The 21527-nt window shown below is 40.9% G+C and overlaps 2 protein-coding genes across 2 annotated transcripts in view; both read left to right on the top strand.

Moving 5' to 3' along the window:
• Positions 1–2101: 2101 nt before the first annotated feature.
• Positions 2102–13129, top strand: LOC123969232 (transcription factor AP-4-like). Its single transcript, XM_046046422.1, has 7 exons — positions 2102–2510; positions 4673–4838; positions 5011–5109; positions 5731–5901; positions 8036–8182; positions 8355–8525; positions 11144–13129. Exons 1-7 carry the CDS (start codon positions 2422–2424, stop codon positions 11297–11299), a joined length of 999 nt encoding a protein of 332 aa, XP_045902378.1. The 5' UTR covers positions 2102–2421; the 3' UTR covers positions 11300–13129.
• Positions 13130–13870: 741 nt separating this feature from the next.
• Positions 13871–21527, top strand: part of wu:fb80c09 (cell surface glycoprotein 1) — a 16027-nt gene continuing 8370 nt past the window's right edge. The window contains exons 1-3 of the mRNA XM_046047361.1: positions 13871–13893; positions 14349–14422; positions 20537–21498. Coding sequence (XP_045903317.1) covers positions 13871–13893; positions 14349–14422; positions 20537–21498 — 1059 coding nt within the window. The remainder of the gene's footprint in view (positions 13894–14348; positions 14423–20536; positions 21499–21527) is intronic.

Below are 21527 nucleotides of genomic sequence, written 5' to 3'. Positions count from 1 at the left end.
GGGGGGGGGGGGGGGGGGGGGGGGGGGTCAATTTTTAGAAATGCACAGTGAGGGCCAAATATTTCTCTTTGTCATTGTACTATATATATATATATAAAGTTACATTTTGGTTTTTTAATGGTCTGTATAGCAAACTTTTATTGCATGGAAAAATAAAAACTCATGAAACACTACTTCAGGTGTATTGGTTTTACATACAGTACTCCCTTACAGAACTAAGTACTCTGTATTGCAGACTATCAGGAAATCAGTTTTAAATCATGCTGGGGAATATAAATTGTGCACAATACAGTAACATGCAGAAGGCAAAGACAAGAGGAGCTACAGAGTATTTGTAGTCTTTAATATTAATTGTAGCCTAACCTAAGCAGTGAAAAATCCAAATGGAAGAGCTTATGAGAGAAAAACATGGTTTGACTTCTTTATTTAGATGACGTTGATTCAGCATGTTTGCGGTTTCTTAGCAATGCCTTGCATCAGTTACTGTACACACATTACCAAATTGGAGTAAGCAACCACAATATCATATTTAGGAGCCTTTTCATTCAGTGTGCCTGCTTTGATTTTCTGAGCTATTGATACAAATCGCCTCTAAATGACGAGTCCACCTTTTTCCCAAGTTCTAAACCACAGCCTCTGTGGACGTGGATTAATAGCAAAACAACGAAGTGAGCACCAAACAAATCAAAGCTGTGGTGGAAATCAAGATGTATAAGTAGGGGTATTCATTTCCAGGTCTTATTCAACAGATGTTAGTCTGCTCTCACTTGAAGTCTGCATGTAAGCAGTGCAAACTGCCAAAGATTAGAGCTTGCCAGTATGAAGAGAGCAGGCGAAAGAAGTCATATTGTAGTAGTGATACTCTCGCACACTTGCATAATCTTGTCTTCTAGATTGAACACTCAAATTGTCTTATAAATTTAGATTTAAATTAACTTTCCATCACTTGTCTAGTCTCTTCATTCACAAAAACAGCATTGAACAGGGTTGCCATTTATGTTATGTATGTGTCAAATCAGAGTTAGCAACTTGCTAACATTTTACTCCACTCTTGGGTTATTATGCATCAATGCACAACAACTGTACTCCTACAGTTCTACATGTTAACAGCTGTTGTTTTATTAACAGTTATATTTTCCATGTAAATGCTTCTATGGTGCTTTACTGCCACCTGCTGCACGATACTGGACAGTTTATGCTGGATATGTTACACATGCATTGCCTTTTTTGTTGTCTCCTGGCATAGTAAACTGTTACTCAACCTTTAAGGTGAAATCTTAAATATTTTCTGTTAAATATTTATTTTTCAGGTTTGCAACTTTTGTGATGAAAATGGCCATGGCATGGTGCTTGGTATATTATATTATATTATATTATATTATATTATAGTATTATGTCCTTACAGAAAGGTGTTTGCATTTGTCTTGATGCTTTTGTCTGACATAGTGTCAGTTTATTGTTTGGGTGAAAAGAAACAGTTTATTCTGTCTTTTTTTAACTATATTTCTTACAGTTGAAATGACTTATTACTGAACATGAACTTCAATTGGAAATGAAAAATGACAAAAGGGGGCATTTAAAATGGTAATCTGGTCAATAATAGCCAGAATTAATAGGAGCCAGTGACAGATTAACCCACTGGGAGGCCCTTGGGGCAAAAATGATCTGTGGGCCTCTGTTGATGGGGCCTCAAGATTAGGTAATAATACAGGCGCAGCCTTTAGGCCATTATCATTTTAGTTTTAATGTGATTTAGTGATACATATAGTGTAAACAAACAAATTTGCAATTACATTAATTAAACCCAAAGTTACATATTGAACATGGGTTTAGCACGTTGCCTAGTTGGTAATCTAACCTTGATAAGAAAATGATGACTAACTGCGGCAACAGTAAACTAAAGCAATATTTCAGAAATAGGAGTCAGATAACCGACATCAGACATAATGTTCAATAATACGTTCATTTTCTGTATGAGGGTTTGATTTGCAGCATGGCAGCAACACAGTCGCAGCTCTGTTTGTTCTGCTCTCCGGAAAACGGGCTCTGATTCCAACCAGCTGTTTCCCGCCTCACACAGACCAGCTGCACACGCACACACACACACGTAGTAGGCGGAGGCAGCAGACACACACACACACACACACACACACACGTAGTAGGCGGAGGCAAGAAGCCACACACACACACACACACATTGGAGGGAACCCCATCAGCTGTGGGAAGGAAGCAACACAGCTTGAACTTACTTTTATTTTTCTAACTATATTGTTCAGATATTCAAACTGAATTAGAGATATGCGTCATTGAGGAGTAAAGCGAGAGCTCTGCGCTAAACGTACATCACTGTATTTTAAGGACAGCAGTGGAGGAAGGAAAAAAAAACAGAAAACACGGACTACAGAAGGTGGCTCTGAAAGCATGGAATATTTCATGATGCCGACAGAGAAGATACCGTCCTTACAGCACTTCAAGAAGACGGAGAAAGATGTTATTGGGGGTCTCTGCAGGTGTGTAGCTAGCTATTTGTTTCTTCATACGAAGCCGCTTAAACAAATCATCCCTCGTGTGGCTGTAGTGTGTGTATGTGTGTTGTGATGCAGTGTGACTTGACTTAGCACGCTAGCTCTTAGCTTCGCCGCGATATGTTGGCAGCAGGAGCATGGTTGTAGAAATTAGCAGCGTGTTGACCAGCTGCTGCTGCTGTTGGCGGCGACGAAATAGCAAGATAATCTAACTTGTGTTATTACATTTGCCGGCCGAATTACATGTAATAACGTACACGCCATGTTTGCGGCCATTCAGCTGAGAAATATGTAAATAAGCGAGATGAAATCGATAAGTTACATTTGCGTCCAGATGAACACCAACCACGTGGTAGTTAACGTGTTCCCCGCCGCTTCGTTGGTTTACACAAAATCACACGTTTGTAACGACACTCCTTACTGTTTTCACCGAAATACTCGTGTGTGTGTGTGTCTGATTTATTTATGTGAATTAAATGTGTGTGCGTAGGGTCTGGTTTCAGCTATATGCGTAGTTAACCAGCTAATGCTCAGCAGCTATGGCTCTGTCGTGTGCTACTACTAGCTTAGCGAGGCTAACTAGTTAGCTATTAGCCCATTTGTTTTGTAACCGTAATGTGTTTATACGGACTCAATTTTACTCATATGTACTAGCTTGTTTAACTAAAACACGTCGTGTTACAAGTGTTGAGGTGGACACAAATATACTAAGTTACTAGCACTGGTGACGGCGTGTTTGTTAGCTTAGTGCTAACGGCGGAAAGCATTGTTCTCCATGATGCCAGGGGGCCTGCTGCTGCTGTTGCTGGCGGAGTCACATTTCACTGCTGCTGCAGCCCAGACTGTCCGACGCGCCCTCCGGCGGCCATGTTGGCGGTCCGCAGCTTCTGGCAACGACAGCTGACAACAGCTGATTTCATCTCCAAACTTTAAAAACCGACACGTTTCACCGGTGTGATGGATGTGGTGGCCTTTCTCTGCTGTTCCTGGTCGGAGATCTAATAGATGGGTGTCAGCAGTCACCAACAGTATAAGATAATCATTTCATCACATCAACCACACGTTTAATACGTCTGGCTTAGTGAGGATGGGTCGAAGTCTATCTTTGATTGCTATTTGCTAAACTTAAATAGATCATCTTTTTTTCTATAGTGAAACCACACTTGTCACACATTTTGTACATTTGTACATTAGAAAGCACCAGGTGGCAAAATTGCTTCATTATATTCCTTGAAGATCTCAAACCTAAGTGAACATGTGTACAGTAAATAACATTTGAGGGATGGAAGGACCAAATTAAGCCTTAAATGTTGCTTATGCTCCTCAGTTTGCCTGCACCTTCATTATAAAGGGTGTAACCAGTGGATTAAGATATATTTAAGAGAGTGGCTCCCAAAGCTTTCAAGGTTATATAACATTGTGGCACAAAGTTAAGCATTTTAAGGACCCCTAGCTTATTATAAAGGGAGTGTGCATATATCATGAGGTGTTTTTTTTAATGTTCCTTTTAAGATGTGTTTTCTCTGCTGGCAATAAACACACCGTTTGTAATGAAATCGCTCTGAACGCGTATGGCTGCACACCCACACAGTGTGAGCTGTGTCCTCTATCGGACCTATTTCAACTCTGTAAACACCCCAGATCTGGTTCTCCAGGTTCGTTGTTGTCTTAGCACTGTGGTCATCTTATGGCTTAATTGTTGTCGTATAGATAGTTGAGATTTTGCCCCCATAACATGCATGGGGTGGAGGTGTGGGGAGGGCACAGAGTTCAGCCAAACTCAAAGACCTCCAGGCAGCCTGACTGAGGAATGTATAGAGGTCAGGACTACAGCCTAATAAAGTTAAAGGTTTAAGGAGTGGCAGAGAAAAGCTCATTGAGGATTTTATTGTTGCCGTTTGTTTATTTATTTGGTGAAGAATAGCAGATTTGTTTCAGAGCTTCGCTAACATGTCTCGGTTTCCTTTAGCTGCATTGCCTGTGATATTAACATCTTGTTAAAATTTTGTAAGGAGTTTAAGGATCTCTGTTTACTGAAAACCTGAATAAGAAAAGGATCAAGTGTGCGTCAGAAATGAGCTTATACTGTCTCATTGGACGCAAAGCCTTTATGGACAAAATAATGACAGTCCTTTGACCTTCCTCAGCCTGGCCAACATCCCCCTCAGTCCAGAGACGGCCCAGGACCAGGAGAGACGTATCCGGCGAGAGATTGCCAACAGCAACGAGCGCCGGCGCATGCAGAGCATCAACGCAGGCTTCCAGTCCCTCAAAACGCTCCTGCCTCACACAGATGGAGAGAAGCTCAGCAAGGTGCAGAAAACGTGCAAACACTGACACATACAAAAGATCTCATGTGTGTCAGCCTAGCTCATGAGACATAATGATGAAACTGTAAATGATCCGGCACAATTGTTGAATTTGTTATGTGAGGATGCCATAGTTGTTTGTCCTCACATTCACTTTCTTGGTTCGTCCCCGCCAGGCGGCCATCTTGCAGCAGACTGCAGACTACATCTTCGCCTTGGAGCAGGAAAAGACACAGCTCCTGGCACAGAACAACCAGCTCAAACGCTTCATCCAGGTATTAGCATGCGCCATTTTGTTTTTCATCGTAATTGTGTCCAGCCCATTTTATATAGGTTTTGTATGCCTTACCTTCTTTTAAGCACTGTTTAAAAATTGCCTGCAGAGACTTGAAACTTCATCACAAGTGTGGTGCAGGTGGGAGGTGTGCTGTGTGTTTGATGCTGTGTTTAGGCCTCTTGTTGAGATTGAGTTTTTATGGTCTACCAAAAGCACATACATATCAGGGGTGGGCAGTTTATTAAATTTCTTGGTGAAAATAACAACCTACGCAACAGCCAAATTTTAATTTCACATTTGCACAGCTTGCAAATGTTGGCAAAGACATTACAATACATTCTGTAAACAGCCATGTGAAAAATGTGCGTTGACCAGTCTCATTTATCCACCAATCTGTTGGCTCACCTGGCATGTTGTTTTCTTGTCACACTGGCCATTTGTTCAACTCAGCACAAGCAGCATGTGCTGTTTTTAAGCAGAGTGGAAACTCCTCAGGTTGTGCACTGAATCTATGATAGTTGTGTTTTGGTGAACCCACATCTACATGCTAAGTTTTAATGTACATATGTGTGTTGTCTGTTTTTACATTTAACCATGCGCTACCTTTATGTCACCCCAGGAGTTTAGTGGCTCATCACCTAAGAGGAGGCGAGCAGAGGAGAAGGACGAAGGGATCGGGTCTCCAGACACGCTGGAGGAGGAGAAAGTCGAGGAGCTCAGAAGGGAAATGTTAGAGCTGCGACAGCAACTGGACAAGGAGCGCTCAGCTCGTATGCAGGTGGAGGAGCAGGTGAGACTAAAGGAGCTGCAGGGGTTGTAGAGGTTCTTTGTAACTCAGGTCCCTGTTCTTTAGTCGGTTTCATTTCTCTCTTAATGTGTATTTCAGTAGCACATGAGTCATTAGACTCTAACACTAAGTTTTTGATTCTCAGGCATTACATGTTTCTTTAGTTGACTGAAACTACATGCCACACAGATGTACAGAGTGATGTACCATGACTATAATTAATCCTCTGCTGCTTTCCACACTTAACAGCATTCATTTGTGATGGCTTTAAAAGTTTAACAAACATAAATACTTGACAGGATGTTAATTTACAAAGATAATGTGGAGGGAAAAAAAGGAAAGAAGTTACACACATCTCCAGGATATGACATGGACGTGTCTAGAGGTCACAGAGGACATTAGCTACCAAAATACCCAGACTGCTTTTTTTTTTTTTTTTCAGTTTTACTAACCATTTCGACCTCTTATCAGTATATGGGTCCTCTACATGATTATCAGTCATCTTAACACGGTGGGAGCCAGTGGTGTTGACAGATGTACCAGTACACCAGCCAGTTGCTTACAAGCTCACATACTGGACCTACCTGAATAGCAGGTTAAGACAAAGGGGGTTGAACAGGTGGTGAAGATAGAAACTAGCACAGATAGTGAAAGAAGAAAGTAAATAGAGGAGATACAGCGTTGACAACTGATAAAATACCACATGATGCACAAGTGTTTTGTCTGAAGTCACAAAGAAAACATGCATAAAATGTATCTTAGAATGAAATGTCTTTTGTTACCGTGCATTAATGTTATTTATCAATGAATCTTCAATTGTACCTAGGGCTGTGCGATAAAAAAATGTATATCCTGCTATAAAACATTTTTTGTAAATTCAATGAAATATGGCTTTTCCAACTATAACTCGGGATATTTCTCTGCATTATAAAGGTGGGGTAACTTAAAGGCTCATGCAGACTACACCTCCTTCAGCGTCGTGTTGTTCACACTACACAATTCACCTTACGTGACTGATAGGTGACACTACGCGAGCTGACAGCGACTGTGTCACCCGACACTGGTCTCCAAACCACGTTTTGTCAAGAAAACACACGTGAAATGTGAAGCGGAAAATGACGCAACACTACACACGAAAATGCTGTTGTGTGTTATTCTAAAGATACCAGTTATAAAGACAAAAAATATGGGTGTAAAAATGGGTTAGCACACGCAGACACACCAGATATTTGGCATGCTAGATATCTGGCTGGCGTCGGTGATGTGTCAGGGAGCTGTTTTAATGCGTCGTTGAGTAGTTCACACGTAACGATTGGCGACCGCCAATCAATCTGATTTACCTGTAATAACAGCCTGATGGTCGCCGACTAAAATCATGTAGTGTGAACTAGGCTTAAGCGATTCTAGAGCAATCCAACACCATGACAAATACCATGATAGAGTGAACAACACAGCAAGTAATGTAACTAATGTTAGCTAGGTTGTGGATTAGCAAACTCACGCTACTTGCTGCTGCAAAGCTAACATGAGAGAAAGAGACTGTCCCAGAGCAACACAGCAGCTCCAAACAGCGACACTCACTCACTGCTACAGCTAACATCACAACAACAGCATGTCTTGGTGAATAATAAATTAAGCTGAATGTCCGTGGCCAAGTCATTAAATGTTACCTGACACAAACATCACAGGTGCCACTGCTGAATCGGGTTTTGTGGCTCATCCATTATTTTTAATCCAAATTTCTTCTCCGCAACACCAGCACATGTGGAAGAACGCACCGCGGTGAAGTTAGTTTCAAGTTAGATATTAGTTTTACGTTGGACATTCAATAGATGTCGAATTCGAACTTCCCTCACCAAAATATTACGGTTAAGTGGAATTTTTTAAAAGACCATAATTGTAAACGACAGACGTTTGCAAACGACAGATATCATCATGTCACACAGCGCTAAGTATTAGTTTTATTGTTTAATGTGAATTGTACACATTAGTATTCATTGCTATGGCGATATTAACTTTGTTTGAATTGCTATATTTATGGAATAATTAAGAGGTCAGAGGTATGTTCTGAGCTGCCTTTAAATTGGTGCTGAAATGATTCTTAATGTAATAACGACACATCTGTGTTTGTGTACAGTTTCGATCTCTGGACACCCAGCTGCACCCAGAGCGTCTGAAGGTGATCACTCAGCAGGTGGAGGAGGAGCAGGCGCTCCTCCAGAGCCAAACGCTTATACGCCTGCAGCAGATCCACTCCTCTGACAGACAAACACACAGTCCACAGGTCAGAAACACACACACTTAGGAAGCAGTAGGTGTCTATGTTGCAATTTCTAAACCTTAAGACACAGCAGTTTTTTTGCGCCAAAGGCTTCTGTAGTGAGTCTTTTAAATCACTGGCTCAACAGTTAAATGGAAATACAGAGGTAAATTAAATTTTGTTGTCTGTCCTCCAGGTGCTGGCCCCTCCCACTCCCCCTGCCCCAACCCACCACCCCACAGTCATCGTCCCGGCCCCAACACTAACCCAGCACCCCCACCACCACGTCACTGTGGTAACCATGAGCTCGTCTGTCCACACCAGCACTGTGTCCACGTCCAGACAGAACCTGGACACGATCGTGCAGGTAGGAGTTTTACTTTGCAAAGAGGTTCCCTGTGGAGCCAGCGCTACGCTTCCTGACTAATTAAAGCCCCCCTCCAGCCAGTTTTAACTGCCGTTTTTCTTGTTCTTTCTCAAACAGTTACTATTACTCTGTTGAACTGTGCTATTTTGTCTATCGTTAGAATAAAACCGTATACTTGATCTTCTGCATATAAAGTTGACTTGTAGTACACTGGAGAGATTAAAACCTCTGAGTTATTTCTGTTTATGTAGGCCATAAGAAACACAACATTGTATGTACATCACCACTACTTATACCACACTGAACATAATAATATTTTCATCAGCTTTAGCTGTAGATATTGTGTCCCTATATTACTAAGCATATCATACAGCTCACAGGCAGGTTGCTGGGCCACATTATGAAGTCCTTATGTGTTGTGTCGTGAAGAATGGGGTATTAACACATTTTATACTGCCTCATTAGGTTGACAATAAAATTAATTACATTTTATGTGGTTGTGATCATTTATATATTGAACAGATGCATGTGCATTAATGGTTAAACATGTTTTATTTAAAACTATTAATTTATTATAATATTTATAAATCACAATTAACAATAACACAAACACAAGATTACAACTTCTTAAAATATTTGTGTGGATGCACCAAATGGGTATGGTCAAAATGAAACAAAATTTTTAAACTCAAGCAAACCAAAGCTGTGAAATTCTCAAGATTTTATGTATAAAAAATATTTTAAATAACATTCACTGGCTCTATACACACCAGTCTTTTAACTGAGTACAGTGACAAAATACTTTCAAATAGACAAATGTGAGTATGTCTTTGGCCGAGGATAATATTAACTATGGGACTGATCTGGCTTTGCCTTCATTAATAAAGATCTTAACCTGAAAACCGTGAACCAAGACTTCTGTGCTGGTTTCACATTTATTTCCTGCATTAAACCATTAACCGACAAAGGCTGACTGCCTCATCCATCCATGAGGATCTTTTGGCCGACCTCTTAAGCGGGGCAGGTGCAGTGGACTCCATGAGGGCTGATGCGTATGCTGGGTAAAGTTAGTGCTGGACAACGATTAAAATTTTTTATCGTGATTAATCACCTGATTTTCTTGCAATTAATCGCATTGTTACGTGTAAAAATGAATAATGAATTCTAAAGTAGTGTATTGCGCAATTTTAATTTAAATGTACTGCTATATACACAAAAGTGTGGGGGGGGGGGGGGGGGGGGGGGGTAGCGGTGTCCGTGCATGTGTTCACTCGCACAGACTTCACTCAGTTAAAAACTTGAAATGACGTTAGAAGTCGCGGTGGATATTTTACAAGCACAGACCAAACTGGTTCCAGCGTGCTGTGTTCATGGATGTTCTGAACGTGGTTCACCATCACTTCTCAGTGGAAGAAGCTGCAGTCGAGTACAGATGTTTAATAATGGCTGGCTTCCACAGATTCAGGTCCTTCCTTTCTGTAAAGGAGATGCTATTATAACAAAAGCCGACCTAAAGGGAACAACCACCAGCCCTGCCATAAGATCGACCTTTACGAAGCTTATAACGTTCTGTCTCAGTTGATGTTCAGTCTGAGATGTGTTAAATAATATGTATGTGTAATGTGTCTTCTTAGGTTTCAGTGTGGTGAGCTCTCAGGACCTCCGTATTAATGACCTGCTAGTTGACAGAAACAAGCAGAGAAGCCACACACTTGTGGTGTCAATGCTTATTGAAAATTCAAAGAACATGCAAACTCCAAATAGAGAAGCCCATGGCTGGATTCAAACCTGCCTCGCGAATTGAAATTGATTAATTATTAGGATGTAATACTAACTCACACACAGACAACATGTCTTGTTAATTAATAAAGGTTTTTACTTCGTCAACTAACGTTAGTTCACTAGTGTGAATAAATCATTTGAGTGCACAACTCACCGTTTCAGCAACGCTGATGGCATTGCTCCTCAGCTCGAGGCTTCTGATACCATTTCCTCCGCCAATGTATCGGTGAAACGGCCGTCAGTAAAATGCGTGTTGCAGAATGTTTATAAGACGGTGGCAGGTGAAAATGCCACGCGTTTTCTGTCAACTATCCTCCAAAACCGCATGCACAGATGAACAGCTCACTAAACCAAGAGGAAGGAGGAGGAGGAAACTAAAAAATAAAATTAAGACTCTCTGTTAGCCAACTTTCTGCAGTGACTATGCTAGCTAACATTAACTACACCTGGCTAACTACAACTTTGTTAACTTGGCTAACTAAACTAGAAAGACGAACCGACCATTAGACACAGAGACACATAGGCTACCTAAGTTCTAATTAAAATATATGATAAATTGGTTAGCTACCTCTCAACTATATTTATCATTTTGATTCTCTGGCTTAACGAGGCGTGATAATTTTTTTAAACTAGGCATAACAGTGTGTCTGTGTAAGCTTGGAAAATGACGTATGACTTAAGGAATTACTATAGTCATACGTCACCACACCGTTATATCATAGAAATGTCAAAATACACTGGAGGGGGGCTTTAAGTTATCATAGTGGAAATATAACAAGAATTGCCTCTCAGTGGAGCTAGGATTTGCTTCATTGTCTGTCAACATCTGCTTTCAGGCCATCCAGCACATCGAACGCACTCAGGAGAGGAGAGCGAGCGCCGAGGAGGAGCAGAGGCGAGTGGTCATCGTTAGCCCCAGCCACGTCGCCATGGACACCGCCTGCTCAGACACAGACACCGACACAGAGGGAGAGGACTGTTCAATGAACTGATCGCATTCCATGAACACACACACACACACACACACACACACACACACACACACACACACACACACACACACACACACACACACACACCAACAAACACTTAAAATACCTACTCACTGTAATATTCCCTCCAGGAGCTTGACTACTTTAAAAAAATAAAAGAAGGAAAAAAAGAAATCTTTCTTTGGCATTATCCAAACTCTTAAATCCAGTGGTTAAGCTCTGTGTCAGTCCTGTACTGTAAAATCTCTGAAGTTTGACAACATAGGATGGTCAGCGTGCAGAGGAGGCCCTGTGGGATTTCTAGAGGCTGTTTTTCAGTGTCAGAGCCGGTCTGTGGCTACTTGAAAACTTGAGGGTCTCCTCGTGTAAAAAGCCCTCAGCATCAGTCCGTCCTTTATGTGTTTATGTTTGCTACTTACAGTACCGCAGTTACCTGTCATCACTGGCACGCTGACAGTATTATTTGTGCTACAAATTGATGGAGTCAGTACAATGGAGAGTTGAATGTAACAACACAATAAGGAAGCAGCTCTTGATTCTGAAAGGGGACATGGAGTTGTCATTTCTTCCCCCAGTCTTAACTAGTTTTGTTTTTCCTGGTTGGCTCTGTGATATTCTAGTGCCAGTGGCCACGAAAACCCAACTTAAACTGCAACAAAAGGCAATTCTAAATTTAAAAAGTCCGGGAAAAAAATCTAAGTAATTTGAGGAAAGATGTTGAATGAAATTATGTCAGATTTACTTGAAGAAAAAAAAAAGGTTGTGTTTTTGATATTGAAATAAGCCCTTAAAAATAAGCTGTTAAAAAATTTACATGATCATCTTTAGGTTTTAATGTTTTTCATGTTTTTGACGATTTTTTTTTTCTGTCAGGGTTACTGAATGTCGAAGGTGAACATTTTGTTATATTGAGATTAACAACTTAAAATCTATCTATCTTCTGGTCTTGGTTTGTTGATTTCAGTGACTATGCACTAGAGTTTTTTGGTATTTATGCAATTCCATCTTCCGTACATTTGTTGGTGTCATTAATTATACATGAGGTGAAGTTGTCTATGCACCGTTGATAGGTGTGTACATTACACCTACAGTATATGTATGAAACTTGACATGCTTGTATCAAAGAATGTAGTCTCTACTTGCAAGGTGCTCTTTGTCAACCTGGTGCTCTTGTGACCAGCAGTGAGTTGAGGCCCCACTTGATCACGTATTAGTATGTGCGTCTGAATTAATTGCGAAAATGATATGTGTCATTTCCACATCTTGGAATTGCTTGGGGAGCAGGGAGGAGTTGTGTTTGATTACAAATGGCAGCACATTTTGTGTTGTCTCACTGTGAGGATGGCTCACATAAATTGAGAGGGGGAAAAACTTCACAACACATACTGTATTCCAACATAAAAGGCATCAGATCAACAGCTTTAGTTGGAAAACTAAGCGCATATTGATAGATCAACATATGTTTTCAGTGCATCAAATGCCACAAAAAGTGCAAAACTCAAATGAGAAGCACTGAACTGAATTGCAGATCCCTCCCCAAATCCCCATCTCGCTCTAAAATGCACCGTCTGTCCACCTCATGTTTCAATGCTTATATTTCTCTCGGGAATTTGACTGGAAATCCCTGCTTCGAGCCTCCCTCCTGTCATACTCGATTTGATATGCTGACTTGATGCTGTAAACATTCCTTTTATTTGGATTCGTATCTTATATGTTCTGTTGCCAATTACATGCATGTTACTAATTGCTATTTTCTCTTGTCTAAATCTGGCTTTTGTTTTGACATTTTGTTTATTTTATTTTTCCGTTTTTTTTTTTTTTTTTTTTCTGATTTCCGTTTTTTTTTTTTTTTTTTTTTCTGTTTTCCGTTTTTTTTTTTTTTTTTTTTTTTTTTTCATTAACACATGACTGATGTGTTCAGTGTGAAATTGTCTTGTGTGAGATGCATGGACACTATTCACTCACTGACATCTATATTATATATCTGCTAGACTAGTATTTCTCATGCCAAACATGGGGGGGGTTCTTATATTTTGTTTGTGAAACTCTGTTAAAGGGTTTGGTGTTCAGCTGATAAATGGTGAAGCACAGCCTGGATTTAGGCTGAGGTTTTTTATTTGTCAGCTAAACGCTTTCCCCTCAATTGTTTCTGTACATTGTGTTGCAGCACTGCTGTCTTTTGGTGGAATTTGAGATATTTGATATGAAGCACTTGCTGTTCTCTACTGCCTGAATCAATGATGAGGAAGATATTATTTTGCCATTTATTGTTTATTTTTTTTTAAACTCTTTGCTGTGACACAACCCAACAGCTGTTTATTGTGTTCTGCTTTTCTGTCTTTTCATCTCTTTTGTCCTGTTTTCCACTTTTGGTGACAAGCGTTTTTTTTTATATTTTGTGATTTATATTTTTGTTTTTTCCCATCAGTCGAGGTAGATGAGAAGCTGTTATATTTTGTTTATAAAAACTTGGGTAAACAGGCCTTTGTAAGGATGAAAAAATAAATAAAAATTTGTACTTTTTTTATTACACCCCCACTGCTTCTTAGTTTACTTCAGATGTGCGTGATAATGAACCTTTTGTCCACCAGGTGGTGACACTGAGAGACTTCTCATTTTGCAGCAGCTCTGATAAACACAGGTGGCACACAGACCTCAGTTTAGTAAGACCACAGTTACTAGAGAGCCCCAGCTGTGAAAAATGTGCATGTTCCACACAGGGGAAATTTTTTTTTTTTTATCATCTTTATCATGTTGGTGTAGAAAGCAATAAATACACTACTTGATGGTATTGATAATTAAAAGTTGTACAGATGAGCTCATACAATCTACTCTTAAAGTAAATAACTTTTACACAATAAGTGATAAAAGTACAAGACCACAACATGCCCAGCCAGTTCTTTCTGCTCTCAACATTCCTGATTGGGCCAGACAGCTGTTCTGACACACAATGGCCGATGCGGGTGCAGTTGCTGGGTGCCACCTCCACTGGCTTGCCCTCTGACCTTCAGCCAGAGCAGTATATATAGCTGGGGGAGATGAGGTAAAGGCCCCTGGCAGCCAAAATGAAGTCTCTGCTGTCTGTATGCTGCTTGCTGTCTCTGCTGGCCCTTTCTGCTGCAGGTATGAGTGGAGGGCACTGGGGGTTAGGTGAAGTATTTCATGATTTGAGCGCTGCTGGATGTATTTTAGGTGTGGTGTGTGAAATGTAAATGCTGATTCCAGTTGGATAGCTACATACAGTGTGTACTTAGCCTGTGCCTTTAAACACAGAGCTTTGTATGTGTCGCTGAGAGTTGACTGTTGGCAATGATTTTATAAGTTATCACTGAAGAAAAGGTTAAAAGATCAGTATTTTTTTTTGTTGTTGATCTATATGATAATTGTATACATGTGCAATGCAATTAGTTCCACTTATTACCTATTAATTGATCATTTTGCTTCCTGCCAGTGTGTGTATTTCATGGCCGAAATGTTGCAAAAGTTAGGTTGTAATGCGTTCCAAAATTTTGATGGACATCTATACACACCACAGCAGAGGTAAACTCAGTTGATTGGGCTGGGAAAGTCCAGTGAGTCATGCTTATACAAGTATAAAAGTCAGGCCTGAGGTGCGACACCAGCTGATGGAAACTGTCCTGTCTGTTGCTTATTGTCTCTGCCCTGTAGAGAAACACAGTGGCAGCACTGACAGAGTGTTCTTGGACTCACTACAGAGAGTCACACTCGCAGCTGCAGCCAAAGAAAAAGCTGTCTGAAATTATTAGTTTTCCCACTGGATCTATTTCAGTTTGACGGCCTTTTCACAGCAGTTGCACCCGCGTGTGTAACTCTACCAGTCAGTGCTCAAGTGGGATTTTGCCACTTGATGTTTTACAGGCTTACCTTTCACTCCATGTCAAATGAATGAATATACTTTTTTAAACAGAGCAAATCAGAAATGGCAGCTTTGCCACTAGTGATAGATAATTCAAACTATAGAGGTTTACACGTCACAGTTGACTGCTAGTTGACAGCGACTGTTAAAGTGACTTGTCATGCTTGGTTAAAGTAGAGGCAGAGAATACCCTTGTCTGTCCTTGCACTGGTTCAATTTGGCCTCCACGAGTTGCCGTGGTCAGGTGTCAGGTGTCAGTCAGATGAAGTCACCAGATACTGTGGTCACCAATGCCACTCACGAATACACATCTCTTTAGGACTCTCAGTAATGCATACATCTATGTACACATCTACATTATATACACATACAAAGACGTACTCAGGCGCCTGTGCTTGAAGTGACAAGATCATCATAAAGTCAGAGAACTACAGTCGGTGCTGCATTAAATGTCTCAATAAAGCCTCATCACTCCCGCTCTTCCCTGTCTGCAGAGCTGCTAATCTGTCATTCCAGTCAGCAGGGTCCATGTCAAGGGGTTGTCCCAGCTAAAATAGGCATGAGAGAGCACAGCGGAGAGCTTGTAGGACCAGGGACCAGAGTTCAGAAGTCAAACAGTTGGACTGTTTAAAGTTACATAACTAGACAATCAAATGCTATTAAAGTTGAGGTGAATGGAAATAAATAGATTTGAATTTAAATTTAGATTTGTGTGAGTGTGGGCATGTCTTAGAAAGTGTGGCACTTGAGAAAAATATCATGTACAGTGATGAGATAAATAGGTTAGTGTTACATGTTTATCTGTGTACATGCAAAAAGAAATGGTGCTGCAGCTATGACAGATAAATAGAGCTTAAAAAGGTTGTGTAGACTTAAAAAATTAGAAAGCACACCACTTAACCTTAGGCCTTTTAAATGAGCCAGAAATGCAAAGCCACTGCTGGCTGCATGTTTGCATTCCTGTGCACTTTAGGCACTTACGGGTAGAAACGGCTACACAGTAAGCAGGGTGCCTGCCATCAGTGCTAGTGCTGATGCATTTATCGTTCCCGGTCTTTAAAGAGATACTGAGTCACTCACAGCTGCACGATATTGCAGGGAATGGGAACAATAGTGCAGCAGAGTTGCAGACCAGCCTCCTGACAACAAGGAGGAGGAGGAGAGCGCCACACTTCCTGAAAATAGGAGAGGAATTATCCGTCCTTCTTTTCACCCTCTGACTCATTGTGGGACTATTTCTGTCTCAAAGATGTACTAACCAGCACCCAGGCACCTGTCCCGTTCTGTCCCCACGACACTATGCTCTGCCCAGGCATGAATAATCACACAACATACTTTTTGTTTTTAGAAAAACCAAAACTTCTTAAATTACAAAAGTGACATTGCAAATAAATGCAAGACAGGTACTATGAGGATCATATTTTAAAACTGCACCAACTAATGTCTTTTTTATTAACAAAAATGACTGTGTATGGAACTGAACTGTTTTTCCAGTCAAAGCAGACAGCTGTTTTCAACCAAGAAGAACTGTGCTCTATCTGCTCAGCATCAAAGCAGCAGACAGACAAAGCTGGAGACAGCTGGTGAACTTGGACAAATTAAATTTTTGGCTAGATGAGAGATGAAAGGTCAGAGGATCACCACATTATCGGTATTCAACCCAGTAGATGTTGAGACGTGTCAGGTTACACCAAAGTGATGGACAGACTAACCAAAAGACCCACAATGCCGTGCCTAGACCCACGATGCTATCGTGATTAAAAACAGAAAACCTACTTTGGATTCTGCTTGTTTGGTCTTCCCAAATAATTCAGTAATGTATTGTTTTGTGTGCATTTGTCTGCTAAAACGTCCACTCTTTAATCTAATATGTCTCAAAGATCCCACTTTATTTTCACTTGTATTATCTCTCTCATATTTCCCTCCTCCACTGCCACAACTTTCTAATCTTACCTAACTATGTTAACTTTAATTTAATTTAACCGTGGATTGGCCACTAGCACAGCAGAAAATGATCTCTCCATTTTATCGTCATAACTATTTATCGGTTGTTATACATTTTAATGTTGTGTGCACATTTAACACCTACTGTAGAAATACAGCATTGTGCATCAAGGTGCACAAATATCTGCTTCCTACATAAACCAGGAAATTAATGGATCAAAATCTGAGAACAAACTCACACAACCTTTAGCACATTTACCTTATTCACTATAACATAAACAAACCAGTAAATGGACACTAGGGGACGGATCTTGTTATGCAGTGTCACTTAATTTTGGCAACCCATATTCACCAACACACTTCAAGATCTTGGCTGCTGCTGCTGTTCATGTTACAACGCAGACGATGCTGTAGCACTATGTCTTTGGACAGCATCCAAACCTCCCTTGTGGCTCGATCACAACAGTATTACCGTGCACCTTCCTCATCAGCACAAAGGGCCTGACAGGCTCATACCTTGACTTTTGCCAATGACAGCGAGGGGGTACACACCATGAATATTCTCTTTCTCACACCATCTCTCCCTGAAACTGTCAAAATAACCCTTGAAGGAATAAACCTGGCTTGATAAATATCGGTAGACCCTTAAACCTCCAATTTTCTGCTGGATCTAATTTGTTATGTCTTGAATGATTTTGATTTGAGGCTTGGACTCTTTAGCCAATTTGAACGCATTACCATTGTGATCAGTGATGGCCTTGCCAAGCACAGGAAATCCACTGGTTTTACTCTACTTGTAGCGTTCACATTACAATTAACAGCTACATGCAGTGAAACAAGTCCCTGAGCAAGACACTTAACCCCTAGTTGCTCCAGAGAGGTGCGACCTCTGTCATATATAGTAATTGTAAGTCGCCTTGGATAAAAGCGTCAGTTAAATGAATTGAATTGTGAAATATATGTATATGTTTTAGTGCTGTAGACTTTTTGATGGCAGACATTTTGAAATGTCATACCATGAAACGCACAGGTGTAAATAATTACACTAATGAGGGCTCTGTTCCATTTATGTGGTTCAGTATGCCATGCCAGTGAGGCAGCATGCACAATACCAGGACACCTAAATGAAAACAAGACATTCTTTATTTTATACATTTTTACCAGTGCTTTTCTTTGCAACATAAAGACGAAGTCTTTGGTATGAAAAGATCTGTTGCTGTTGGTAATGCCCATTCAAGTTACATATAATCCACAGCTGAAAAACATATTTTTATTTGTCCTCTGGGGTAAGGCTGGATGATATGAACTCAAAGCTATAACGTAATAAATTGTTTATTTTACAAATTACTATAAATGTAAGGATAACATTAGTACTGCACAATACTTCCTTTTTCTTGTTGACTCACTTCTGATTTGTTGGTCCAGATTAATTACAGTCCAACTTGCTAAAGCCCCCTACAACCCCCCACACAGGTGTTTCCCCTTATGTTGCCTGCTCAGTCCTCAACATAGTGAAAATAGTGGATCATGTAGCAACTAAAGGGGTTGGTGGAGACAGAAACAGAGCTAAAAGAGAGTGAATATTCGACTCACATTCACCAAGTTACTGCAGGTTTAACAGTGTAAGAGTATTTAAAGGTATCAGCACATGTATTAGCTTCTTCCTTAGCATTAGCCTGATTGCTCATGATGGGGACTGATCCAGAAGCCTTACAGACGTGTAAAACCCCAGACAGCTGCCCACAGCTATTAGTCTTCATCCCACATGCTGACCCTGTCTTGTAACTTGAACTGTAGACATGCATTTAGCTGCCTCAAATCACACTGTGTACTGTCCGTTCCTCAATCTTAAGAACTTACAGGGGGTTATAATTAAATAGAGGTCATGGCCTAGTGCTCTTTGTACACTGTGGTTGTGAAGAGTAGCTAATGTATGTATGCGTGTGGTGTGGGGAGTTCCCTGTTTTAGCTGTGGATGTGCTATAAAAACTGTAATCAGCTATATGATGCTGAGGGATGGTGACGCTTACCTGGATGTGATCTGGACTGAGTGTGCAAGCAGCTTGTAAATATCTTGTCCTGTATTTTATTGACCGGAGAGAAACAATGAAACTGTCTTTGGCTTTGCCAAAAGTAAACTTTATGTCTATGAAAATTATACCAAGCACTCAAAATATAATCTCACCATCCACTAATGTAAGTAAGTGTAGAAAGTCACTGTGCCTGTTGAACATTGCACTGACTATGATTGTAAATAGAAGTCCTGAATCAGATTGTAACATATACAGTATAATGTACAGTACATTTATTGCATAGTTGTTCGAATTATTGCCAGAACTAGCATTATAGTATTTTGGATTTTTAGAATGTTTCGTTTTCATGGTCTAAATCCAGTTTCTGTATCTTTTCTGACAAAGAAATTGTGTAATTCTGGAGAAACACTGAGTAGTAGTCTAGTAATTGTCTGTGCTGGCCTTCGCACCTGTCACGCTTACAGCTTTCATCTTGGGTTTAGTTGTGTTTGCACAGCTTAAACCGATTTTTCCTTATTCCAAAAAGATTGAGTTTTGAAACACTAAAATTGCTTTGAAATAGAAAACATGAGGGAGAGTAAGTTTACATGTTTGAAAAAAGGATTAAGCCTAAATTCATTCATTCTCCAGTGGCTTGGATGTTTTGAACAGTAGAAACACAGCAGTGTGACCTGTTTATGCGGTAAGCTCCATTTTGATTAATTAATTACATAAAACATGACAACAGTAATGTATTTATACAATGATAATAAATACATTATTCTATTCCAAGCCACGCTGTCCACTCAGCTCAGGCTTCTTTTAGATTCCTACACAACTGTCCACTGCACGTCTGCCCCAAATAGTCCATGCTTTAGTGTCACCATTCAAGGAGTTGAAATCTGAGTCGTAAATCTGGGAGGTAGAGAACATCTGATCTGCACTGTTCTTGCGCAGTGACGTAACAAACAAAGGTGACTGGTCTGCAGATGTCCAGCTAGTTTACACCATGCAGTCTGGTTGGTCAGAAATACATTCCAAAGCATTTGTTTTGTCTCATGTTTTTTTATGGATGCATATTGTTTTGAAGAAAACATTTCAGTCTTTATAAGTATCCTCACTTAACACACTTTTCCCCCAAGCTTAATTAATTAATAAGGTGGAATGTAAACGGTGCGTGCATATGTTTTGTCCAGAAAGTTTATTTCTGAACATGATAATGATGAAGTGTTCTGATGAAGGATGAATTTTACATTTTTATTCCAAGATCTTATTTGTCTTGGTGTTAAACTGATCAAAGACTCTCATACTTTCAAAATGTTTTTATAACCTGAAATGTTTTTGGAAGGAGACACCAGCGCAGAACATTATCTTGTTTAATCACATTTCCTCCTCTCCTCTAAGATCTCTTGGCAGGCTCCTCCATCCATGATGAGGAGCCTCGGGTGCGTCTGCAGCTTCAGCAGTCAGAGGGAGACCTCTTCTCCTGTGGATGTGAGGCAACAGAGGAGCACGCCAGCCAAAGCTCCTCCAATGACACCCCGGCCCCAGAGAGGGCCATGTGCCAGCCCTGCAAACCCCCATCAGCTTTAGACACTGAAGAAGAGCCTGCTTCCTTCTCAGAGCATGAAGTGGAGGAGGAGGAAGCGGCAGCTCCTGCGGAGGAGGAAGCTTCCACTGAGGAGGTGACTAGTGATGGAGAAGGGGAGCAGGAGGAGGCAGCTTCCCAGGAAGAGGCAGAAGAAGAGGAGGTGACATCTGAGGAGGAGGCTGAGACAGAGCCTGTAGAGGAGGCTGAGTCAGTGGAGGAGGAAGTGGAACAGGAGGAGACAGTGGCTGAGGTTGAGGAAGAGGAGGAGAAAACTGAGGAAGGAGAGAAAGAAGCAGAGGAGGAGTTGTCCCATGAGGATGAGGAAGTGAATGAACCACAGGAAGAAGTTGCAGAAGAGGAAGAACCTGCTGAAGAAGAAGCAGACACACAGGAGGATACAGAGGCAGCAGCTGAGGAGGAAAGTGTGGAAACTCTCACACACAAGGCTGCAGAGGAGGAAGATACCACTGCTGAGGACACAGCTGAGAAAGAGGTCACAGCGGCTGAATCTGAACCAGAAGCAGCTGAGCTTCCTCAAACAGACCCTGAACCTGAGGAAACCGAGCCAGAAGTGACAGCAGAATCTGTAGATGAACCAGAACCGGAGGTGACTGAAGAGCCAGAGCCTGAAGTAATTTCAGACCCGGAGGTGACTGCAGAGCCAGAGCCTGAAGTCGTTTCAGATCCGGAGGTGACTGCAGAGCCTGAGCCTGAAGTCGTTTCAGACCCGGAGGTGACTGCAGAGCCAGAGCCTGAAGTCGTTTCAGATCCGGAGGTGACTGCAGAGCTTGAGCCTGAAGTCGT

The sequence above is a fragment of the Micropterus dolomieu genome, linkage group LG04 (genome assembly GCF_021292245.1).
Source record: "Micropterus dolomieu isolate WLL.071019.BEF.003 ecotype Adirondacks linkage group LG04, ASM2129224v1, whole genome shotgun sequence".
Taxonomy (NCBI): domain Eukaryota; kingdom Metazoa; phylum Chordata; class Actinopteri; order Centrarchiformes; family Centrarchidae; genus Micropterus; species Micropterus dolomieu.
Note: the sequence above shows the minus strand (reverse complement) of the source record. Positions and strands in the feature narration are given on the sequence as shown.